At 37.1% G+C, this 27,703-nt stretch overlaps 1 protein-coding gene across 1 annotated transcript; it reads right to left on the bottom strand.

Moving 5' to 3' along the window:
• Positions 1 to 8,731: 8,731 nt before the first annotated feature.
• On the bottom strand, positions 8,732 to 27,081 carry LOC119730000. Its single transcript, XM_038202791.1, has 4 exons — positions 26,502 to 27,081; positions 15,453 to 16,286; positions 9,253 to 9,633; positions 8,732 to 8,748 (listed from the first exon to the last, which is right to left on the bottom strand). The coding sequence occupies exons 1-4, from the start codon at positions 27,079 to 27,081 to the stop codon at positions 8,732 to 8,734; spliced, it is 1,812 nt and encodes a 603-aa protein (XP_038058719.1).
• Between the last annotated feature and the right edge of the window lie 622 nt (positions 27,082 to 27,703).

The following is a 27,703-nucleotide window of genomic DNA, read 5'->3' as shown; positions in this document are numbered from 1 at the left end:
ACGACTTGCTTGTATCCTGCAAAAGACTTTACACTCTGTTAATAAAATATATACAGGTAAGTTTAAATGGTGGGTCACTGCTGCGCATCCTTCTGTTTTTATACCGATGTAGTAATAAGGATACCATTTAATGCAGCTGCATAACTAACTGTTCTAATTATTGCAAACACCGTCACCGCACAACGGCATAGAGCAGTCTTCTCTGAGAAATGATATTGTGTTCTAAATATGTTTGCTCTTGATTTTGGGTAGTAATCTGATTACTAGGACCAAAAAAATGTTGAAAATGCCCAAGTAGGACTATGGCTGAAATTTGAACGATGCATTACGTGCTTATGTGTATTATGTTGCATGTCATACTTTCCCTATCCCTACTCACCCAGTATTCCGTCAGCACATCCTTGATGCTAAAGCTAGTTTCCTTCTGTACCACCTAATACTTTTGAATATGTGACAACGCAGAAGACCACCAACTACTGTCAAAGTACGTTTCAGCAACATCAGCAATTCTTTCATCCAACGCTCATCCAACGCTGCTTCTTAAATTACCCTCATAATATTTCCCATTTTTTCTTCAGATATCAAAATATACATCTATTGCTTACATTAAGGACATCACAGTATTATTTTATCCAACCCATCTACATTTATTAAACCAATATTGATAATGTGTTTTGTAAGTCCGAAGTTGGTGTCAAATCAACTTTTCCTCCCCCTTTTTTATACTAAGTGCACAGTGGTTTAAGACTCGGACATTTCACCTCAATGTTTTTTCCCCCAGTTTTTGTTTTTGCTTATACCTGACATGTCTAAAGATATAATTCAAATCACCAAAAAGTTATTTTGAGGTGTAATTCACTTCGAAATTTCCATTTTATTACCATGCCTCTTTATTCAATAATGGCAGATTATAATTTGGCTTCATGAGATTTAAGAAGTTGCTGTGTCCAGGGCCTTTAACTTGTTATTTTCTGTAACCCATTTTTTCTGAATCTTTTATCAGTCTTTCGTTTGATATATAATTTATATCGATAGCTATAGCAAGAGGTCAGTAAAATGAGGGTAGACATAAAGAGTAAATCGCTTTTTTAAGAATTTTTTTTACAAAACCAAAACTTGACACATTTGCAATCGGCCACCAACGGCCAGGGTATTTTGCACTTTTTTCTTCATAAATCGTTAGACCAACTATCTGGCTGTGAAAATAAAATAGCGCAAAATCCCACAAAATCGCCTTCATTCCGAAAAATCGATCAGTTTTGCCGGCCCGGTGATCAGAATACAGCGGCTGAGCAAGAAAAACAGCGCCCTCTGTTGACAACCATGAAGAGGGGAATTCCCTTTTTGATCTGCTTGCACTGTAGTGAGCGCGCGTCACGTATTGGACATGTACATGCCGCAGGTACATAGATATTACATTTTACCGAGTGTCCTTGGCATAAAATAAAGGTGAAAATTTCGCACATACAGGTTCTTTGTAGGCTTTTGATGTCATGTAGAGCAGCTAATGTCCGAAATTGTCTAGTAAAGTTTTATAAAGAAAATATTATTTTCGTTACCCATCGGTATTTGCACATGCCAGACATTAACTTTTATTCGAAATGTCATGTGTTTAATTACCACTTTGGAGTATAATTGTAGCACAGTTTATTTGGGAATAGGTCCTTTCTATTTCATTATGAAGTGGGGGAAAGCGTTCAGTACGATTCTGTATGACTTTCATTTACAGCAAAACCTGGTTTGCCCATTAACTGTAAAAGCCTTTCGTCTCAATTGTAAGGTCTTTTTTACTGTTGTTTTTTCTATAAGAAACAAACTTGCCGAAGCTACAAAATGTGGATTTTTTTTAAAGGGATCTCAAAGTAAAACGCGGGCACCGATCTACTACTAGCTTCACATATGTTGCCCATTGATATCCTGGACCCCAATGCACCGAGAAAATTCTACATCGAATCAACAGTGAATGGAAACAAGTTTACAAAACGTGGCCCATTGACAAACAAAAAAGTGTGACTTGATGAGTTTCCTGGTCGGTCAGACCAGGCATATTTCGCGATCGCATGAGCAAGAAACACCTTACACCGTGGAACGGATAACTTTTATAAACCTTCCTAAGCCCAACATAGGCTTTAATCGATACTTAATAGAGTAAGTTAAAAAGTACTTCTGATGATTATTATTTTTTTTGATAAAAAAAAATTAGAATTAACATTTTGATGATGTTCCATGATCGCCCTCTTTTCCTTAAAACCAAACAGCCGAGAAAATTAAAAATCAACTGAATAAAACGTACATTACTTCACCTGTGTCGCCCACATCATTAATTTTATTTCCCAAATTTCGAGGGAAAAGATTACAAATTACTCTGCATTCCTTCGAAAATGGACATTCTCCAGTAAATTGATAAGTCCCATTTGTGTAGATTGAATAAAAACATATATGGGTAAGTCTTACTTTTAATTTCACAAAACAGTGCAATGAACGTACGTTGTCCCAGATCCGCGATGTTTCGCCCTTTAATAAAAAACTGTTGTCACACTGTACACTATTGGTCAACAGCGGGCGCTACTCACCAACGGCGAGTTAAACTCAAGAATAGCAAAATCTACATCGTTTTGACAAAAATGCACGTGCTGAGGATCGTGCAGCATATTCTACATGGTGATCGATTGCATTTGAATTCGTTTTCAATAATATTTTTGACCATGATTCAAGAAAATCGATGATGTTTGGGTAATGCATGGTTTTAAACCACTGTGAAGTGTTTACTTTCATACAACAGCTTGTGAGGTTGTATTGATTGCTCTTCCGAGTGAGGCATGCGATGTGATCCTTAAATTCCCCTTTCTCATACCTTTGAGTGAGTCTCCTAGAATGTTGTTGTTGGTAAAGACAATGTTACATTTGTTTACACATCGGATGTTGTGGTCACGCTTCATGTACATGGTATCAAGAAACATTTAACGTTGCAGAAAAAAAGCTGTTCGTATTGTGAATAATGCAAATTAATAATTATGCCACTCCTTTATCTGCCAACTTGATGTTCTGAAACTGAATTATCTCTACCACCACCGACTTGGTTTACTCATGTTCAAACATGCTCATAACATACTCCCTGAAATATTTATCATTCATTCTCATTTACTTCTTCTGTTCATTTCATGTGATCTATTTAGGAGACAAAATGGAACTTCCCTTTTAGAAGCAGTTCATTTCAACGTGGTGTCATACTGTGATGAACTCAACATTCCAAGATCCCTAAAAAAACAAGGCTCCGTCTCTGCAACGCGTACTGTGTGTCCCTCACTAACTGCAACAACTGGGCTGCACTAAGGCAGTACTCGGGAAAACTAGATGCATACCACCGCAAACATCTGAGAACCATCACCGGACAGAGTTGGCCCAACAGTCTTATATCCAACCAAACTTTCTACAAACTTTGCGATGAGGAGCCACTTTCAAAGAAGGTCAAGAAGGTCAATAGGCAAAGATAGTCAATGCTTGGCCACATTCTCCGGATGGTATCTGATGCACCAGCCCCGAGAGCAGTAGAGTTTGCCGTAGTGGGAAGCACCAGATACCAAGCACGTCAAGGCCGCCATTGCTCCAATCTCCTGGAACTCCTTTGTACGGAAGTAAAAGAAGCAAGATTAAATCACCCAAGACTGTGTACGACGGCTGAACAACCTCAGGCTCGTGGCAGGGTACAGGGCCGGATGGCAAAAGTTGTTTGTTGATGGACTGATTGCCACCACAGGTTGTGCGAACTACTGTGGCATTCAGAACCAGTTTACCTAATACTGAACATTGGTTTAAAAGGGTGTACTATACTGTGGTTTCATTGGCCCTCAATAATGGAAAAAAAGTCGATCATCAAAACGTTTGTTTAAGAATTTACTTTCCTGATTTGTTTAGTCATTCTTTTCTTTTCATATTACACATTGTACAGTGTCTCACTTTTAAATCTCTTGACATATCTTTGTCCGTGTGTTGTTGTTTTAAGTCTTGTCCTGTCCAAGAGAGAGGTACAAAAACACTGCTTTACCGTTTTCCTTCATGTGTGACATTTAATGTTTACATTTAGTTCTTTATTTTCATGTAATTTGACTTAAGCAAACTGCCGGCTGAATTTGGATCTTTTCAGTTGAAATGTGATTGGTGTAGAGTGGTGTCATCAACTGTTTAATGTGGGAAAATGTTTGGGTTACCCGTCGGTTGCCCTTCGGTAGCCTGTTAGTATGACGTCACAGGGCACATGGTCTATTGTAAGAGTTGACTTGGTATGTGGGTTAGTCTTGAAGTGCCTAGAAGCATATTGTTTTTGACCCATAGGTACAAGTTCAAGGTCATTATGGTTAAAACTATAGACAAGTTTTTGCAGAATATGTCTACAATTCCTTGGCATATCAACTTCAAATTTGGTATGTGGGTTGGTCTTAGGGTCCCAAGTTGCCCATTGATTACGGAACCTTATACGTCCAAGTTCAAGATCATGATGGTTGAATTAATATCAATTATTTTCCGATCATATACTCAGAAACAGTTGCCAAATCAAGTTGTGTAGCTTGGTCAAAAGATTTAAAATGTGCTCAGCAAGACATTTGTGTTTGTCAACACATCATTCTTATTTGTCATTATTATATTTAAGTTTTCCTAAACGTTAAAGTTAACATTTGTAATACTGTTTCATAAGCCGGATCCAATTGTATATAACGAAACTTGCCATTTTTTTCCCTGCCATTTTCCCTGCCTTTATTTTCATGTAATTTTCCATTTAATCTTAAAATGGAATCCAGACACTTTTTCTTGAAAACAATTCCCAAACTTTACTTTTTATCAAATGAATCCGAAAGCCATTATAAAAACATCAAATAGCATTCTTCTCTTTTCCGAAGAAAGATCAGGATGTAAACGTTTCGATTAGATCAATCCAATTCCTTGACTTTGTGCAACAATTTGGCTATTATATTAATGTTTAATTTTCAAAGTACAGCTTTTGAGATTATAGTGATCCTTTCTCCAAGATTTCCATACTATACCACGCACACCATTTCCTTGCCCAAATCTTCCATTCAAATTAGATCGATAACAATTCGTATACCACCACGCACCTGTACGAAGTATGGCACAGGATTTTCTAATTTTATCATTGTCCTTGTCTTTTGTTGAAAACATCATTCCACTGTGAGTTTGTAGGGAGTCTTTTGCAGTGCTGTTGGTATTGTATGAGTTGACCCGGAGTATGTAGTCGTTTCCGTGAATCTGAAAGTCATCATATTCAGCCCAGGCCGTGTTATTCTCCAAGTCCTCTAAGTCAATTCGTAGTTGCCACTTACCTTCAGTCTCAGTCAGGCTGCGTAGGTTGTCATTCCCCAGCCAGAACTCACCAGACAAGCTGCCAAAGCCAAGATGGTAGTCAGCCCAGTTGCGGTAGAAGTCAACACTGCCATCTTGACGCCTCTGAATGACGATCCATCCCCCTCCATCAGTCTCCATGTCACAGTAGACCTGAAGCCCGTCATTGAATCCAGCTGGGAATATCGTGTAGATACCACTCACATTATGACCAGCTTGAAGGACCTCATCACAACCTCTGAACTGGGGCACAGAGAAGAGAGATGTGTCTACATCATCAAAGTACACACTGCCGTAGTGTGTAATAAAATCAACAGGATTTTGCATCCTTGTCAGATTGTTCATTTGACAAAGTTGATCTGTTTTATGATAATTCACAGATCGGCAGTTGTTATCAGCATGACAGTAGCTAACACAGCGGACAGCAGACTTGACATGTTCCTCTCTAAATGTAGAAGTTTGAAGTGCACGATTGTATGCTGCAATAAATGTTTGTTTCACGTTGCCACAGCGATCTCGTTGGAAAGCATCCACATTAACGAGAAAAGTGAAGATCACCACGATCATTAGAATTTTGTTGCTAGGGCCGTTTAGACATGAACGACATGGCATTTCCATATCGAGATGATTTCAATCAGTTTAGAAAATTTGAAATATTTGGCTTTCTGACACTTTAACAAGATTTAATACATCTCGGGGTAGACAAACATGCTCAGAATTATTGTATGTTAATTTCCGAGACAAAAAATGTTTTGTCGATATCAGTGTAAGATGTCAAATGGTAGAGTGTGGTAAAATTGCTCAATTTTCTGAAGTGACAAGCAGAGACAGCAGTATCGCCGATGGACGTGGGAAGGAGTGATTGGTTGTTTCTGGTCACATGTTCAAGGCTCTTTATTACATCAAACATGGTAACAATTACCCAGTGCATAGCAGGTTTCCTACTCGACTTATTCAATAAATATTGTCGGCCAATTGCTCTACTTAATTGCCTGTCCTTGCAAAAGTGGTGCACTTGACTGGAATTAATTGGATATTAATAGCATTGAATGCGTCACGTACCTATTCCTTGGCATGTTATTATCAGTTTGAAGACATTATATGAAATGATAGGCAAGTGAGATAGTAGTCACGTAATTTCCAGTGTAATTTGTTAAATTGGCACAATGGGGTATATTAAATGTCATTCTTTATGGTATTTATCGTCAAAAATATCCAAGGATATTCCCCAATTAAACCAACATGCATTGTTCCAACATCATAAATTACTACGCCCAAAATGTTAGAAAATACTTCTTCAAAAACAATACCACAAATACATCCAAAACATCTGTATGGACTTATTGTACCATCATTAATGTGAACATATTGCTTCATTAGCGATACGCTTCATTTGCACCATGATACCAATTTTTTTTTACTCAACACAGCTACATACAATATATTTACAAAGACAATACTTTTGTGCAATAAAGCCCTACACATTGATTGTACCAACAAAGTACAAATGAATTTAGCCAGTATAGCTGCAAGCACTAGTTTTACCAACAGTTCATCCATTTGTCGGAATTTTGTGTGTTTTGTCATTATTTTATAAATGCTATCCTGCTGTGATTGTACATATACATAAAGTGACTGTAAAAAACGACAAACAGATTTTTGGAATACTCTGTCTTAATGAAACTTGCAACACTGCATTTCATTTCCATCTGATAGTCGGCATTCTTTACAAATAAAACCCAATGATATGCTTCTACAGTGTTGCATTATCAATCAGTATCCCTGTCCTTCCTCCTTTCAAAGAAATGTTGGTGGAAACTTAATGATTTAATAAATTCAGATCCTTTATTTTGAGCACAAAATCAATTTTCCTGTTTTCAAATTGTTAGATTGTCATAAAACAACCTTTGAGATTTTATTGATGTTCCCCCTAAGTTTTCATTATTGTTGAGTATGTCATCAAAATGTCATTTTTCATACTTTTCTTCTCAATTCCAACATGGGCGCATACATTTAAAAAATACTGTATCAATAATTCAATTTAGTACAGCTGTGAACTTAAATTTTACCAACATAGAATGTGTACCGGTTATTTCATCCAACATAGCTGTACCTACATTATGGGCGTTTTCAAACCCCGTTCTCGTGTTGAATGGATACAAGTGCAAACTACAGCATACGGACACTAAGGCGAGCCCTCAAATTAGAATCCCTCCCCGGACCGTTCGGGGTTGAGCCCGCCCAGTATGTTGAAGGGATTGGGATCTTGCATGGAACCGATCGGCCTGGATTAACTCCACCAGGCTTCTGCACCATGGCTCTGGCTCATCACAAAGGAATCAATTTGCGACGCGCTAATCCTCCAGTAGGCAACAATGACTGTGATGAGCTTCATAGAAGTTGCCGCTGGGCTGAATAATCCTCCAACAATGGCCAGACTTCAATTTATGTTGCCTATTGTGAAACCCTGATTCACCAGTTTGGACGGATTGGGGCGTCACGCTTCAGTGACCGGGTGGCTTCTGGCTTCGTACCGATTGGGGTGAAAGAAATTAGCATACCGGACCCGGTACCCGAACGGTCTGTTATCTGATGGCTCGCCTAATTGTGCCAACATAGTATCAGTTATTTCACCACCACAGCAATGTACATTAATTGTTTTCATTAACACAGTACCATGTATTTTCCAACACAGCTACGTGACCTTTTATCAACAAAGAATAACTTATACCATGAAGTACAGCATTAAATTGTTACCAATACCTACGTATTACTTACATGAAGTAGCCCGAGTTTAATATTGTGGAGGGGCGGTTGTTATTTTATTTATGTTTACTCACTGTTTTGTAAATCCGTACTAAAACTAAATTAATGTTTGTTAATTTTATCATATACAGTTCTACATTGCATTTTAGTGACGAAACTGTCACAATTTGGATGTAATGTTTATCTTAAAAAAATAAAGAAAAAACCACCAAAAATCATATTTATCAAACGTACGATCACCTAATAACATTTCTGCTCACTCCACCCTCCTCCCCCCACCCCAAAGAAATATTGATAAAATTTTGCAAAATCCAATTCCTTGCTTTCGAACAATTAATTGTCTGGGTTTTCCAAAAATGTTATTGTCAATGAACAGCTTTAAAGCTTTACAGCTTTGCCAAGTACAGCATTAAATTGTTACCAATACCTACGTATTACTTACATGTAATAGCCCGAGTTTAATATTGTGGAGGGGCGGTTGTTATTTTATCTATGCTTTCTCACTGTTTTCTAAATCTGTACTAAAACTAAATTAATGTTTGTTAATTTTATCATATACAGTTCTACATTGCATTTTATGGAACACACTGTCACATTTTTGTTGTCATGTTTATCCTGAGGATCGACCTAAAAAACAACAATTATATTCATTAAACGTACCTAAAAACATTTCTGCCCACTCCGCCCCCACCCAAAAGAAATATTGATGAAATTTTGCACAATCCAATTCATTGATATCGAACAATTAATTGTCTGGGTTTATCAAAAGTTTTATTTTCAAAGAACAGCTTCTGAGTTTATAACCCGGGCCTCTCCAAGACTTCCATACTATACCATTCCAAGCAGTTCCTTGCCCAAATCTTCCATTCAAATTAGAACGATAACAACTTTTATACCACCATGCACCACTGCGCATTTTGGCACAGGAATTTCTATAGATGTCATTGTCTTTGTCTTTAGATGAAAACATCATTCCATCGTGGTATGTGAATGAGTCTCCTGCAGTGCTGTGGGTATTGTATGAGTTGACTTGGAGTTTGTAGTTATCTCCATGAATCTGAAAGTCGTCATATTCAGCCCAGGTCGTGTTATTCTCCCAGTCCTCTAAGTCAATTCGTAGTTGCCACTTACCTTCAGTCTCAGTCAGGCTGCGTAGGTTGTCATTTCCAAGCCAGAACTCACCAGACAAGCTGCCAAAGCCAACCTGGTAGTCAGTCCAGTTGCGGTAGAAGTCAACGCTGCCATCTTGACGCCTCTGAATGACGATCCACCCCCCTCCATCAGTCTCCATGTCACAGCAGACCTGTAGCCCATCATTGAATCCAGCTGGGAATATTGTGTAGATACCACTCACCTTATGACCAGCTTGAAGGACCTCATCACAACCTCTGAACTGAGGCACCGAGAAGAGAGATGTGTCTACATCATCATCAAAGTACACACTGCCGTAGTGTGTAATGAAATCAGCAGGATTTTGCATCCTTGTCAGATTGTTCATTTGACAAAGTTGATCTGTTTCATGATAATTCACAGATCGGCAGTTGTTATCAACATGACAGTAGCTAACACAGCGGACAGCAGACTTGACCTCTTCCTGTTTAAATGTAGAAGTCTGAAGTGCACGATTGTCTGCAGCAATAAAAATGTGTTTGCGGTTTCCACAGTGATCTCCTTGGAATCCATTAACCAGAACCAGAACTGTCATGATTACTAAACTTATTTTGAGAATCTCTCTGCCAGGGTCATAGAGACATGAAGTTTCCATCGCAAAATTATTTTTTTGTTCAGCAGATGTAACTAGGCCTAGTACTGTGTTACTGCAAATGTAAACACCTTGCAGAATATTGCTCTAGATGACCCTGTCAAGACTGAGATTTTTCCGCAAGAGAGATTATTTTTCAGTAGTCTAGGAGTCAAATTGATGCGCAACACTGAAGTGTAGTACTGTATAGTGATGAGTGGATACCACGGTCGTACGATCTTGCCAATGGACGTGGGAACGAGTGATTGGTTGCTTCTGGTCACATGCTGAAAATCGCGTTTAAGCATCACCATAAAATACCCTATATATTAATATTGCGTCCAATTTTCTTAAATCTCTACCATAAATTGTAGGCACGCTTGAGGCAGGTAATTCGAATGAAGTTCAGTTGACTGGAAGTAGTTAACAATCAATGCCATTGAATACACAGTCTACACGTCTGTCCTTGGTCCATTGCCATTAATTGGAACGTGGAGCTATTAAACGTGGGTCCAATTTAAACTCCAGGGTCTAAAGACCAAACGGATAGGAGTCGTGCGGTTTCCATCTCATATAGGCCCTAATTTCAATAAGAGTAAAGCATAGATGGAGCAGTTCGATTTGCTAAATATTTCGTCCGCAATTATCTTATATAGCCGAAAGTAGATTAAATAGTTCAACGAATTAAGCAATAGCACTAATGATTTCATCATAGAAAATTGCATAATCAAATTTACCAACAAACTTCCAAGTATTTCATGGAACACAGCATTAAGTAGCAAACGTATATCCTTCAGCACAGCATTGCTCAAGTTGTTTAGTTGTTTCATCCACGAATGCATCACTTATTTCGCCCGATTCAGCATGTTTAAAGAGTGTGCTCTTTTTGAAAACCATACCAATGTTTTACATGCATTTGTTGTGAAATATTTCCCAAGGATTTTAAGAGCATTCCCAAAACAAAATTCGTCACACTGTTTTAAAGATTTAATTTTTTATTCAACAGTTTTTAAGGTCGCCCGATAACTGCCAATCATTGCATAGCTACCGACGGTACATCTTTAAATATCCAAATAGAAATGCCGCTGCACACAATCTACCATGCTATTAATTGCATCATTGATATTAAACTCCAGCTTCTGCTTGCGACAAGGTTGTCACATCATGATAAGGGCACAGATTGCAATGGCAATGGTATACGATGGTGTCTCTGACCCTCTGTAAGCATTTTTATTGTCTTTGGTAGGTGTTAGGCAGTCTGCAGCTGCGTACAGCCCCCTAGCCCCCCATAAAAAAATCTGTCGGCCCCGCCCCCGCCCACTGGAAATCTGGTGGGTTTTTTTCGAGAACGACTTTTTTTCACAAGTGACTTTTTTAATGTCGCGCAAACGTCTTTAATTGTGCCGCCATGGAAGAACGTCACCTCTTGTTTGATAGTGTTCGCTTTGAAGGGCGCCCCACCAAAAAGATCGTGTCTAACCAACCTCTTTCCCACACTTTTATTTATTTTACGGAGGCTAGTCCGGGTGACCAGTGAAAAAAGCCTGTCTACCTTTCAGCACGCATGCTATTATTTATCGGCGTTCCCCGCTGTAATATCACCCCCCCCCCGTAAGAACGCTGGATATACGCTGCTAGCAAAATTATAATGTGTGCAGAAATACAAAATAAATATTTCCAATATTTAATAATTGTTATGGACGATTGACAGTGTCTTTTAATACATTTCGTATGATACCTCATGCAGACTCATAAATCAAACGGGTTGTCCAAATACAAATTACAGATCATTTTTTTTTAAAAATAAATGTGAGGAATAGTTCCAGAAATGTGTCATGGTATTTGGTACAATTATAAGTCTGATGTCTGATTTCTTCCAATATAACGTCCTGATGGGCGGAGCTAGGCTGGTGATGTAGGCGGGACATTTGAGGACATCCTACGTAGACTTCCTAAAGGCGAAATGTAAACAACTGAACATGGACAAAATGTTGAAACAAATATACCAGACCGGTATCAACTGAGCATTTATTGATTCCTCATCGTGCTTGGTATAAGCGTAATTCCATACACCACTACAGTTGGCTAAGGACTTGAACACGACACTATATATTCTTTTTTTTTTTATGAATTCACAAATCATCAATTACTTGTGTTCTGATAGATCAATTATCGTTTTCCTGGTTATTGTTTTTCTTTTACCTTGCTTTTGGTGGAACTAAATGTTATTGTATTGAAATTGCAATTAATTTACAGAAAGCATGAGTTAGTGACATCGTGTCTGATAAAATATTTGTGCTGTGCAAATTATCAACAGTTTGCAATGAAATCAGTGCAATAATTTAAGTCTTAAATATTAAATGTATTTTTAAATATACGCCAATCATTTAGGGATCCAGACATAGTTTTTTGTTTAATGAATATAGATTGGGCTTTTTTTCACTCCAATTAAAACATATTTTCTAAGTCTAAAAACAAACATGTTTGGAGGTAAGTTATAACAAAATCCCAATATGTATATTTGTTCAGTCAAGAACCTGGATCAATCATTGATTTTTTTGAACAAGTTTGTGCAGTGTAAGGTGCAATGCAACATAAATATGTCTTCACATGGTAAATTAGTAGAACCACGGTAAGTTTACCTGAATCTAAGAAAATATTTTCAGACATTGTGAACATAGAAAATGTTTGGCTCAACATTGGGATTTATAATCTAATCCAAATTACATCTAAACGAATTGTTTTCAACCGCCTTGACAAACAATAGACCTTTTGCATTGCATGTATTTCAGAGGTTGTTCATTGTTACATTAATTTATTTACAAAAATTCACAAAGTGTTTGCTCATGCCTATGCCCGCGATACGAAACCTTTGCCCTCTGACTCCGCCCTAACGCATAAGGTCTATGCGTACTGATTTTAACGAAATTCCAAATATTTCATCTAATATATCTAACACTATAATTTTACCAGCATGGTACCAGTTATTTCAGCCAAGCTCGCTGCTTTTACTAACTTTGCTAACACAATACCATATTTTATTTAAAACGGTTTTAAACACTAATTTTAATAACAATACACCAAATATTTCACCTAACATAGCTTGCCTCACTAATTTCAGCAGCATAGTACCATACGCTTGTTGAAACACAGATCAAAATAGCATTCTGGCCGATAATTTATTTTGTGCAGTGAAAATTATTGTCATATTTTAGATATTTCAGTGCATGTAAAAAAAAGGGTGTAATTATTAAACTCTTACATTTTCTAATTAATTGTGTATATCCACTAACCACTGATAGATCCAGGTATGCATTACTATACTTTGTCATTCACTTCAAGTAATATGTCTTTTTAAACTTGTCGATATTTTACAATGATTTACACTGAACAAGTTCTTTTCACGTTAGATTATACAAGCAAATAATTCTACATTTCCTCTCAAGAGCCTGGATCGATCATTGATGTGTAGTTTATATACAAGTATATACAGTGTCTGGTATAACAGTACATGTTCACTCATTTTAATAATTCAGTCAATCTACATTGGATTTCTACAATTCACACAAAATGTCATCCCCGAAATGGTTAACTTGATATGAGAATCACTTCAATAACTGCAAAGTTAATGTGAATGTCCTATTTAAACTTAACTTGTGACAACAACCTACAAACAAATAACATAATTTTGTCTTCAGTTCATGTCAAAACCTAAATACACAGTTGATTTGATATTTTTGAAATAACCCAAAACGAGCAACAAGCTATGTACAAAACGTTTACTATTTCAAACACCTGGCATGTAGATCATTTGTCACAAATTTCTAAAAGTCATTCCTGAAAAAAAGAAAAAAGTGACTAAAAAAGAAAATCAAATTACGTTTTGTATTTGTCTGTTTCCTGTACAAAGCTCTACACTTTTTCATTTACATTTAAACAGGTATGTTTACATGGAGGGCTGCTGCTGCTCACCCTTCTTTTTTGATACCGATGTAGTGATAAGGGTATCATTTAATGCAGCTGCAAAACTAACTGTTCTAATTATTGCAAACACTGTCACTGCACAACGGCATAGAGCAGTCTTCTCTGAGAAGTGATATTGTGATCTAAGTACGTTTACTTTTGATTTTGGGTAGTAATCTGAATACTTGGACAAAACAAAATGTTGAAAACGTCCAGTAGGACTGTGACTGAAATTTGAACGATGCATTGCGTGCTTATATGTATTATGTTGCATGTCCTACTTTCCCAATTCCTACTCACTCAGTATTCCGTCAGCACATCCTTCATGATAATTAAGCTATATTTTTCTGTACCACCTAATACTTCAGAATATATTTGACAACTCAGAAGACCACCAACTACTGTCATAGAAAATTTTAGCAACATCAGCAATTCTTTCATCCAACGCTGCTTATTAAATTACCCTAATAATTATTATTTCCCATTATTTCTTCAGATATCTAAATACACATCTGTTGCTGAGATTAAGGACATATTATTTTATCCAACACATTTACATTAATTTAACCAATATTGATATTGTGTTTTGTAAGTACGAAGTTGGTGTGAAATCAACTTTTCCTCCCCCCTTTTTAATACTAATGTTTTATCTTCATACAACAACTTTTGAGGTTGCAGTGATTGCTCTTCCGAGTGAGCCATGCGATGTGATCCAATTTCCCTTTCTCAAACCTTTGATTAGTCTCCTAGAATGTTGTTGGTATGGACCATGTTACATTTGTTTACAAATCGGATGTTGCGGTCACGTTCATGTACATGTTATCAACAAACTTTTTACGTTGCAGAAGAAGGCTGTTCCTATTGTAAAGAACGCAAGCTAACTTAAACATACAACTCCTTTATTTACCAAACTCAATTTTCTGAAACTGAAAGATCTCTTCCACCACCGACTTGGTATATTCATGTTCAAATATACTCATAACATACTCCCTCAAATTGTTAATCATTTATTCTCATTTACTTCTTCTGTTCGTTCACATGATCTATGTGTGTCAACGCACAACGGCATTCAGCAGTATTCTCTGAGAAATGATATTGTGATCTAAGTACGTTTACTTTTGATTTTGGGTAGTAATCTGATTACTTGGGAAAAAAAAGTTGAAAACGCCGAAGTAGGACTGTGACTTAAGTTTGAATGGTGCATTGCGTGCTTATATGTATTATGTTGCATATTATATTTATGTTTTCCACAACGTTAAAATTAATATTTGTAAAACTATTTCATAAACCAGATCCAATTGTATATAACGAAACTTGCCATTCTTTTTCTGCCATTTTCCTGCCTTTATTTTCATGTAATTTTCCATCTTAAAATGGAATCCTGGCACTTTTTCTTAAAAACAATTCCCAAAATGTACTTTTTATCAAAAGAATCCGAAAACCATTATATAAACACCACATAGCATTCTTCTCTTTTCCGCAGAAAGATCAGGATGTAAACGTTTCGATTAGTTCAATCCAATTCCTTGACTTTCGGCAACAATTTGGCTATTAAGTTAATGTTTAATTTTCAAAGAACAGCTTTTGAGATTATAGTGATTTCCTCTCAACGATTTCCATACTATACCACGCACATCATTTCCTTGCCCAAATCTTCCATTCAAATTAGATCGATAACAATTCGTATACCACCACGCACCTGTACGAAGTATGGCACAGGATTTTCTAATTTTATCATTGTCCTTGTCTTTTGTTGAAAACATCATTCCACTGTGAGTTTGTAGGGAGTCTTTTGCAGTGCTGTTGGTATTGTATGAGTTGACCCGGAGTATGTAGTCGTTTCCGTGAATCTGAAAGTCATCATATTCAGCCCAGGCCGTGTTATTCTCCCAGTCCTCTAAGTCAATTCGTAGTTGCCACTTACCTTTAGTCTCAGTCAGGCTGCGTAGGTTGTCATTCCCCAGCCAGAACTCACCAGACAAGCTGCCAAAGCCAAACTGGTAGTCAGCCCAGTTGCGATTGAAGTCAACGCTGCCATCTTGACGCCTCTGAATGACGATCCATCCTCCACCATCATTCTCCATGTCACAGTAGACCTGTAGCGCATCATTGAATCCAGCTGGGAATATCGTGTAGATACCACTCACATTATGACCAGCTTGAAGGACCTCATCACAACCTCTGAACTGAGGCACAGAGAAGAGAGATGTGTATACATCATCATCAAAGTACACACTGCCGTAGTGTGTAATGAAATCATCGGGATTTTGCATCCTTGTCAGATTGTTCATTTGACAAAGTTGATCTGTTTTATGATAATTCACAGATCGACAGTTGTTATCAGCATGACAGTAGCTAACACAGCGGACAGCAGACTTGATCTGATCCTCTCTAAATGTAGATGTCGTAAGTGCACGATTGTCTGCTGCAATGAATGTTAGCTGGAGGTTACCACAGCAATCTGCAGGTTGCAGACTTTCAAGAAGAGTTAAGGTTGTAAATATCACCAGGGTGAGATGAATATTCTTGGTGCTAGAGCAGATGTTCAGATATCGTGCCTTATCCATCCGGTATTGACTTATTTTCAAATCATCAAAAGTCATTGGTGACATTTAAGGTCAAATTGGCATATTATTGACAAGCTTCAACTTGTACACCTAATTGCTGCATTCAATATCGAGGTGAATGTCATTGTTGAGTTGTCCTTCTTGATGTCCGAATTGTGCATTCCATAAGTCCACTTTACTCATGAGAACTTGAAGTTCAGAAACACGGAGTAATCTATCACCATCCACCATGAACAGCGTACGTATAAGTGGTTTTTTAAGTTTTGGCTCGGTAATATAAACTGAAGGCAGCTACGTGATACTGCTTTGGACGTGGGGAAAGATGTTTGTGGTCACATGTTCGCCGATAACAATTCGTCAATTCCAAAAGCAAGGTGTTTATATGGAAACCATATTGTTAGTGTGGTCGGTTGCTGCTCTAGAAATTGTTTGTACAATACAGACGTGAATTGATTGGAGTTAATTAAAGTCTCGTCGTGACGTTATTATTTGTAGGCAATGAAAACACTCATATGAAGTCCCATAGCTCCTATATTTTATCAATGCAGCAGTACCAGGCCTTTGATTTTCCATATGTCAGGTTTTGTTGTTGTGTGATACAAGACTGAAACAAATTTGTTCAATGAATTTAGGAGTGTTTTTGTCCTTTTACCGTTATTTTTTATCATATGGAAAACAACAAGAATTTAAATTGAAGCTGCAGATTCTGTTGATCTTATTAAAAACAAATTAAAAACTACCAATTGCTATACATCTTTATTGCAGTATCGTACAATTCTTAAAGCTCTACAGGTTATTGAAAAAAGGCTATCTGGCCCATTTCAATCTTTCAATCGGTGATTCCCTTTGCACGATAAACATACCCGTTGGTACCAAGTGACCACATGTACCCATTAGGGATGATAGTAATGGCTTCCTTCTTGGACCAAGGATGGTGGACCCAAGCTCCAAAGTCGTTCTCTCTGGTCACTGGTCGATACGAGATTCGGTTGTCTGAGACGGTTAACTATACCCACACACCTTTAGGGCCTACTGCTATCTGCTTGATTGAAGGTGTTGTTTGAGCACCAGCAAGTCCCACAAAGGCAGACGAAACCATTACCATCATTAGGCTATAATAACAAAAAGGGTGATTCGTGTTTGCGTAAATGATAATTCACACATACCGAACCGCCCCAGTAAAAAAAACACCCATTCTCGTATTCAGAAAAAAAAACTGCTATGGAATTATAATATTTCACATTTTAGAACACACATGGTGTATGTCTGGGTTAACTATACCCACACTGTTTGGCAGGAAACGCAGAAATCGCAAAGCATTGTGGTTACTAATAACACCGACCTATCTCTAAGTAAAAAACACACTTTCTAGGGCCATAGGGTAATTACCCCCCCCCCCCCGCAATTTTTGGTAACGAGTGCCCCTTTTTCACAAGTACTCATTTTGTTTTACACGAGCGCCATTTTTGACAAATGCCCTTTTTTGAAACCCCGCGCGAACGTCGACAATATTTCGGTCACGAAAAGCGCCACCTATTGTCAAAAAGTGCCTATATTGTCCGCTTTAAACAGCGCCCTCAGAGGAAGATTGTGACTCCCGTTTATCACGGCCACAGCATTAAACGTCAGTTTCTACTTGGTCTTAATTGACAAGGTTTTCACATCGTGAAGGTTTAATACAGATTGCCATGGCAACGGTATGATGTTGTCTTGGTAAATGTTTTAACTGCTTTTGGTAAATAAGGAGTTAGACAGTGATGTGGGGTTGAAGTAATTACGTTTATTTAAGGGAGGGTTGCATTGAATGTAACTGTAGAAGTAAGTTGTGTGCAGAAATACAAGATAAATATTTTAACAATTTACACTTTTTAGTTTTAGGGGCAACTTGGTAACTGGCTGACATGTGGTAGATTTCACATAACTCCTTTATGTAGATTTAAAAAAACATAAGTGTACGATGAAATTTGGCCCATTCAAGTTGATTTCTGTTTTTAAAGGATTCTGGATTATTTGTTTTCGTATTATTTGTTTATAGCAAAAGTGAGCAATAATTCCCAAAACATGTGATGTGATTGGTATAAAACATCTGATGTCTGATTTCTCGCAATATGACCTCTTGAGGGGCGGAGCTAGGCAGACCTGAAGGCAAATGTTAACAACTGAAAAATGGACAAAATGTTGAAACAAATATACCACATCGGTATCAACTGAACATTTATTCATTCGTCATCTTTCTTGGTATAACCATTATTCCATACACCACTAAAGCTGGCTAAGGAGTAAGGAATTGAACATGAACATGATGCTTTGTTTTCTGGTTTTTAATGAAGTCACAAATCATCACTTGCCCTTGTTCTAAGGGATTTATTACCGTTTTCATGGTCATTTCGTCCTTGCTTTTAATGGAAATATATACCAATGAATTGAAATTGCAATTATTTTTTTGGCAAGTATTGCACGTGCCAGTGACATCCTGTCTGATAAGACCCATTACTACATTACTACTGAATACATACCTGAAAGCTCTATTCGGAGTGAACACATAGTACACCACTAATAGGAACGGAAAACGAGCTGACTTGAAGTGTCACCTCAGAGTAAGGTTTCTGCAGTGTGGTCTCACGCCCCAGTTTATACAGCTTTTTTGTAGATCAAACTGAGGTTATTTAATATTGATATATCCGCTACGGTCCAATGCTATTTACCTCAGTATGGTACAAGGCTAGATACTTGGCATAGCGGACAGCTGAATATCTTGACTCCGTGGAGTTATTTAGAATTAAAATTTCAGTTTTATTCGGGAAACTTGAATATATTTGCTTTGAGGGTACAAAATATGCTAAGAGATCTTGGGCTTATGAAAATGCAAATAACATACTACATCTTCCTCGCGTGGTTGTAACTAGCTATGCCTGCGCAACGGTAATTCGCGATGTTCGTCACTGGCACAGTGGCCTTGTTCGCCGGGAGAGGGCGCCCTAGGGTATGAGAGGGATGGTATAACTGCAAGGGGGCGATGTATTTAATTAAACTGCCAGCGTGTGTGCTCAGTACGTCGAACCAATCCATAGCCTACTCATATAAAATAAATATAATAAAATCTCCAAGTATATTTTAAGATAAGTCTTATTGACGTCAAAGACAATTTTGAAAGAAAAACAATGGCGAGCATTGTTTCGCTGAGCTTTGAAGAAAATATTCATTGCTTTTTATCCCACGTGATAATCGAGAACTTTGAATGGATTATTCAGCTCCAACACGTTACATCATGCCTGTCAGTAGCTGACAGTCAATCACCAGCAAGGTATTTTTTTCATGTGTTTCTCCGCATGCGCACTGTGATATCGAGATTGCCAAACCCTCCATAAGTGAAAATGCATAAAAACGAAAATATAGGAAGATCACAACATATACTGTTTTACTGAACGGCCACCAATGTACAGACACTCGAGTCTTGCCTACTGAAAGGTTAATCCAGACAGAACAATGGTCTTGTATATACCACGAGTTACTGGTCTAGAACCTCGGTCTGCTATAAGTGCACACGTACACATAAAGGCACCGTACGTTCAAACTTGTGAAATTTTCATAAATATTACATGATCGGGCAACCCAACAAACCTTTTGCATTTTAATGGAAAAAAAAGAGAAAAATGAAAAGAAAAAAACATTTGACATATTTGGTATTAGGGGCAATTTGGTATTTACAACTGACTGTCATTTGGTAGATTTCATATTATTTCTTTATGTTGATTTATAAATCATAAGTCCATGATAAAGTTTTGCCCATTGAAGTTGATTTTTTAAGGATTCTGAATTATTCGTTTTTGTTTATTTTTTTTTAACAAAAGTGACCAATTATTCCCACAGCATGTAATGTGATTGGTACAAAACGTCTTATGTCTGATTTCTTGCAATATGACCTCTTGAGGGGCGGGGCTAGGCTGGTGATATGGGCGTGACATACTAAGACATCCTAGGTAGACCTTAAGGCAGAAAGTTAACATCTGAAAAATGGACAAAATGTTGAAACAAATATACCAGACCGGTATCAACTGAGCATTTATTGATTCCTCATCTTGCTTGCTATAAACATGACAGTTCCATACACCAGTTGGCTAAAGAGTAAGGAATTGAACACGATACTTTGTTTTCTGGTTTTATTGAAGTCACAAATCCCCAATTACCCTTGTTCTAAAGAATTTGTTATCATTGTCATAGTCATTTGTCATAAATGCTATTGAATTGACATTGCCATAATTTACAGCAAGTATTACATGAGTCAGTGACATCCTGTCTGATAAAATATTTTGTGCTGTGCAAATTATCGACATATTGGATTTACTTATGCATTGTAATCAGTGCAACAATTAAAGTCATAAATATGAAAAATATTCTTAAATATACACCAATCATTGACTGATCCAGATATAATATTTTATTTAAGAACAATCTCTTTTTTTTCTCTAGTAAATTGAAAGATATTTTCATTTTATTCAAATAACAAAAGTGTTTCGAGTTTAGTTTTACCAACAATTTTAAATATTGCTACATATGGTATTTTTCTTTTTGGAGTCAAGAATTTATACATGGATCAACCATTGATTTAAGTGTTTTAGACAAGTTTGTGCAATATAAAGGTGTCATGAAACATCCGTTCAACACATAGTAAATATGAAGAACCATAGTAATGTTGCCTCAATCTAAGAAACCATGTATGGACACTGAGAAAGTTAGAAAACACCTGGCTCGAAAATTGGATCTATAATCTATCGCAAAAGTACATTCAAATTAATGTTTCATTCGCCTTGACAAACAATAGACCGTAGTCGTTGCAGTTGCTGTAGAGGCTGTTCTTTGTTATTTAAATTAAGTCACAATAATTAACAAAGAGTTTGCTCACGCGTATATCAGCTATACGTATGACCATTGCCCTCTGACGACCTTTATGCACAAGGTCTATACGCAATGATATCTACAAAGTAAGAAAACTATCATCTTATATACCAGCATATGGTACGTTATTTCTCCCTGCATGCACAACACAATACTTATTCAGCAATACAGATTCAATAGCTAATTGTAACACCATTGTACCACTTATATCACCCTAAATAGATTGCCTCACTAATTTTTACAGCATAGTACAAAACGCTTGTGCGACACTACTAAAAATGCAGTAGTCAGATTTGACTAGCAACCAGTTAAATTTGACTAGCCATTCAGGTCAGCTGGGTGCAACTGAAAATCTGTCAATCTGCGTAGATTTTTCCAGTCAGTATTATTGACTTGGAAAAAATAGTTATGCAAATAACTGAAATTGCAATGAGTAAAAAAAACCCAATTTTTCTAGTCAATGCATGAAACTGTGCATGTTTTACTAAAGTCCTACTCAATTTTTAATTACTAAGAAAACCAATCAATATTTTGATAAAGATGTTTTTAGAGCAACTCAAAAATACACATGTTAACAACATATAACAAATAACTTATTTCAGTTTTTTTGACTGTGGTATGGTAGTTCCACGTACAGCAGATGTGCATTTGTTTAAACATCTTCCATAAGATTAAGCTTATCAATGATATTTTGTTACCATTTAAAATGACAAGTTTCTCATAGAACAGATTTCGATATAATTTATTCGTGCTGTCCAAACTATTGTCCAATTAAATAACCTCGGTGCATTAAAAATATGTAATTATACATCTCTTTCATATCTAATTAATCTTATATACCGACTCATTGTCGATATTATGATCCGCTAAATGTAACATGTTTTCCATTGATTGAAATAAAAAAGGCACTTTTAAAATTATTATACAAAAAAACCCAAATTTGCATTTCCCCCTGCATTTCCTCTCAAGAACCTGGATCAATCCTTGATCTTAAATTTATTAACAAGTATCTACAGTTTCTGGTATAACACTTCATGCTTACACAATTTAATAATGCAATGAATCCACATTTGGTTAGCTTCAATACACACACAACTTCTAGACATTAAAACTTAACTGCAAAATGCTTAAAAGAAGAATCATGGGAGTAAGTTTAAAGAGGAAAAATGAAATTAAAAACGTTGTTTTTCTTACTTCGGCCATGATAATTACTTACAGACATATATGCAACATTTGTCTTCGGTAAAATAGAACAACCTAAAATAATTGATGATGACATTTTGATTGCAATAATTAGATTAACAAGTTATGGACATTACGTTTTTATCAATTCATATCATTCCTGGAACGGAGAAAGTGAGCAACACATTTCTGAGGGTACCTTCTCAATAAAATTTAAACAAGTCTCTACAAAACAACGTCTTATGTCAAGGTTATGTGACCCTTCTGCTTTAACCGGAAGTGTTAATTTTAAACCTTATTACCATATCTCACAAATAAACAATCGTATTATTATGAAGCAAAATGCGAAGATAATGATTTTGCATTGTTATTATTGTGCATTATATTGTTGTCATGCTATGACGTCATGAATATTTAATGAGGCAATTTTGCGGCCACCATATCTCCACAATGGCATAAGGTAGATTCCAGTTGGTTTTGCAAATTGCGTTATACTGAACTGAACAAATGTCCGTGGGAAGGTCAAGTTCATGTGGCCTGGCCTTACTACCGGTGTTACCAGAAGTATCATTTTAGACTCTACTTATCATACATGTATTTCACTGTTTCTGGATAAACCATAAACTAATTTTGTACCGTCCAAAAACATTTACCGAACAGCATTGTGGCTGTTCAGTTACAACCACCATCGCTATTTGTTTTTTGTTTTTTAAATAGGTTTAATTTTCATTGAACAGATTTTGAGGTTATAGTCATTGCTTTTCCAACCCCGCCATACTATGTGATCCTTAAAGTTCCCTCGCCAAAATCGTCCATTTAAATTTGAGACATAACAATTCCTATACCACCATGCCCCGCTACTTTGTCTGGCACAGAAAGTCGTACACCCTCAAAAAGATATGTACAAATAATTAGGTAAAAATTGTTATGTAAACAATTCACAATTTCGGTAAAATTCGCCGGGAAAAAAGTACCTCGATAACATGTAAATTGAAAAATACATATTGAAGTAGTAAAGCAGTCAGTTTACCTCAATTATGTAAAAACGTACTGCAATTAGGTAAAACTTACTAAAAACAAGGTAAAAACGTACACGCGGTTACGCGATGCAGTTTGCACAGCACAGCATTAAGTGAAAATAGAGTACACCGTGACGTCTGTAACAACGAGGGGATGTGCAGCAGCTAATTTCGGTCTTTCAAGGTAACATTATCTAAAGCTCTTGTGATTGTTTTACCGTCCCCAAGCCCCAGAAATGCCTGGACACTTTGGACGATAAAAACCCGAGGATATTCTTAAATTAGTAGTGTTTAACTAGGCCACTGCGCGTATTATACAACTCGTACGTGAACCAACTCGTAGCGAGACAACTCGTACATAGTACATGTCGTACGCGGGCCAACTCGTACGCCAGCCAACTCGTATGCAGGCCAAAGTTAGCCAATTTAAAGAAATTGAACGATACACCGTTCCCAGTAAAAAGTCAAGAATCGTCGACCGCATATAATTTGTATACGAGTTTAATTCTGTGTACGAGTTAGACCGCGTATGAATTTGTCCACGTACGAGTTATGCTGTGTACGAGTTGGTCGCGTACGAGTTGCTTCGCGTACGAGTTGACCTGTATTCGCCTATGTACACGTATACATTCATGCGTGCATACTCGCCACGGCCGAGCTGTGGGCCATGGGTTTTTGTTGTATCTTATCTTGCAAAGTGTCAAAGAACTGCTATGGATTGGGGACGGGTATGACAATCACAAAGAGCTTGAGGAAAATGTTACCTTCAAAGACCGAAAGTAGCTGTTGTCACAGACGTCATCGTATTCGTTTCTCCAACTTATAGCTATATGCTGTGATATGCTGCACAGTTAAAATGAAACAGGTCGTGCTTTATAGTATTTTTTCACTTGAAAGTTATGTAAAGTTTACTAATTGTCTTTTAAATAATAAATGTGTAAATATATTGACACATACAGCAAGTAAACTTTTACACAACTGCCAAGAAAACTTTTACCCATTACGCATTATGTAACTTCTTACACACTTGCAAGCGAGTTCGTATAGTACATACAATTTCAACTGAAATTTACGAAGAGGAAATAAATATTTCCCATAGTTTTCCGCATTTCGCTTCTACAAACCTGGACCAATCCTTGATCAAATAGAACCCGAAGAAACACACTTAACAATCCAACATTTTAAATTATTAACCCTTTTTATATCTCATTATTTTTGCACTAGTTTTCCAAGCACGGTACCAATGAATAGCAATATATCATAGATGTACTTTTTACAAACGCATGTACTACCAGTGAGCCATGCAATATGATACTTTACCCTTTCTCATTCCTTCATTTATATTTGATTTATAACATGTCTTTGTCTTTTGTGAAAAACATAATCCTATCATGGTATTAACTTGAGTGAATCTCCTTAAGTGTTATTGGTAAAGACCATGTTGCATTTGTTTACAAAACAGATGTTGTGGCCACGTATCCCCACGTGCATGGTATCAACAAACTGTTTACGTTGCAGAAAAAGCTTTTCGTATTGTTAATAATGCAAGTTACCTTAATCATACCACTCCTTTATTGGCCAAACTCGATATTCTAAAACTTGATCGCCACCGCTACCGACTTGCCATATTCAATATCCGGTTCGTTGTAAAACGTCATACACGCACACGCACCACTGATTACTAGCGCCCCTAAACGCTGAAGCTGCGCTAACTTCCGGTTCCATTTGTGATATGCTACACCGTGTGGTTGAATTGAGATGACGTTACACTAACGAACCGGATTCTCATAACATACTCCCTCCAATTGTTAATTATCTATTCTCATTTTTCCCCCAGCTCATTCATGCGATCCCTATATGTGATATGTTGATATGAACATATTACACATGTTCTGCTAATACGGTTTTGTATATAGATATTTCTTTATACGTATATAAATTGCCACTGAGGATGGCGATGTGAAAATAAATGTCGAATTGATTTGATTTGATTTGATTTGATTTGACTTTCAGCAAACTGTTCTGTTCTGCGCTGAATTTGGATCTTTTGAAATGTGATTGGTGTAAAAGTGGTGTCATCAACCGTTTAATGTGAGCAAATGTTTGGGTTACCAGTCGGTTGCCCTTTGGTTGCCTGTTGGTATGACGTCACATGTCACATGGTCTATTGTTAAATTTGACTTAGTATGTGGGTTGGTCTTGTAGTGCACTATAAGTTTATTGTTTTTTACCTATAGGTTAAAGTTCAGGGTCATTATGGTCAAACAGAAAAGTTTTAGCAGAATCTGTCTACATTTCCTTGGCATATCAACTTCAAATTTTGTCACGGTACGTGGGTTGGTCTTAGGGTCCGAAGTTGCCCATTGATTACGGACCTTAAGGTCAAAAGTCAAGATCATGATGGTTAAATTAATATATATTAATTATTGATCATAAACTCATAAACCTGAGTTGCCAAATCAAGTTGTGTAGATTAGCCAAAAGATTTAAAATAGGCTCAGCAAGGCTTTTGTGTTTGTCAAACACATCATTCTTATTTGTCATTATTATATTTATGTTTTCCTAGATGTTAGAATGATATTTGAAATACTATTTTATAAACCAGATCCAATTATATATAACGAAACCTGCCATCTTTTTTATGCCATTTTCTTGCTGGTATTTTCGTGTAATTTTCTTTCTTAAAATGGAATCCTGGCCCTTTTCCTTTAAGAAATCACCAAAATTTGCTTCATATCAAAAGAATCCGAAAGCCACCATATAAACACCAAATATCATTCTTCATATTTCCCAAGAAAAATCTAGAGGAAAACGTTTTGAGTAGTTAAATCCAATTCCTTGACTTTGAGCAACAGTCTCAGTGTTGTTCTTTATGTTTAATTTTCAAAGAACAGCTTTTGAGATTATAGTAATTCTTTCTCCAAGATACCCATACTATACCATCCCTACCAGTTCCTTGCCCAAATCTTCCATTCAAATTAGATCGGTAACATTTTTTATACCACCACGCACCTTTACGCAATATGGCACAGGATTCATCATCATGGTTGTCATTGTCTTTGTCTTTAGATGAAAACATCATTCCATTGTGTGGTCTGATGAGTGAGTCTCCTGCAGTGCTGTTTGTATTGTACGAGTTGACTTGGAGTACGTAGTTATCTCCATGAATCTGAAAGTCATCATATTCAGCCCAGGCCGTGTTATTCTCCCAGTCCTCTAAGTCAATTCGTAGTCGCCACTTACCTTCAGTCTCAGTCAGGCTGCGTAGGTTGTCATTCCCAAGCCAGAACTCACCAGACAAGCTGCCAAAGCCAACCTGGTAGTCAGCCCAGTTGCGGTAGAAGTCGACGCTGCCATCTAGACGCCTCTGAATGACGATCCACCCCCCTCCATCAGTCTCCATGTCACAGTAGACCTGCAGCCCATCATTGAATCCAGCTGGGAATATGGTGTAGATACCACTAACATTATGATCAGCTTGAAGGACCTCATCACAACCTCTGAACAGAGGCACCGAGAAGAGAGATGTGTCTACATCATCATCAAAGTACACACTGCCGTAGTGTGTAATGAAATCAGCAGGATATTGCATCCTTGTCAGATTGTTCATTTGACAAAGTTGATCTGTTTTATGGTAATTCACAGATCGGCAGTTGTTATCAGCATGACAGTAGCTAACACAGCGGACAGCAGACTCGACCTGTTGCTGTCTAAATGTAGAAGTCTGAAGTGCACGATTGTCTGCTGAAAAAAATGTTTGTTTCACGTTGCCACAGCGATCCCGTTGGAAAGCATCCACATGAACGAGAAAAGTGAAGATCACCACGATCATTAGAATCTTGTTGCTAGGGCCATTTAGACACGAACGACATGGCTTTTCCATATCGATATGATTTCGATCAGATTAGAAAATTTGAACCATTTGGCTTTCTGACACTTTAACAAGACTTAATACATCTCGGGGTAGACGAACATGCTCAGAATTGTTGTTTGTCAATTTCCGAGACAAAAATGTTTTGTCGATATCAGTGTAAGATGTCAAATGGTAGAGTGTGGTAAAATTGCTAAATTTTCTGAAGTGACAAGCAGAGACAGCAGTATCGCCGATGGACGCGGAAAGGAGTGATTGGTTGTTTCTGGTCACATGTTTAAGGCTCTTACTTCAAACATTGTAACACGACCCAGTGAAAGGCAGGTTTCCAACTCGACTCATT

This window comes from Patiria miniata, unplaced genomic scaffold (assembly GCF_015706575.1).
Source record: "Patiria miniata isolate m_02_andy unplaced genomic scaffold, ASM1570657v1 HiC_scaffold_22, whole genome shotgun sequence".
NCBI lineage: Eukaryota > Metazoa > Echinodermata > Asteroidea > Valvatida > Asterinidae > Patiria > Patiria miniata.
This window is presented reverse-complemented; position numbering and strand designations above follow the sequence as displayed.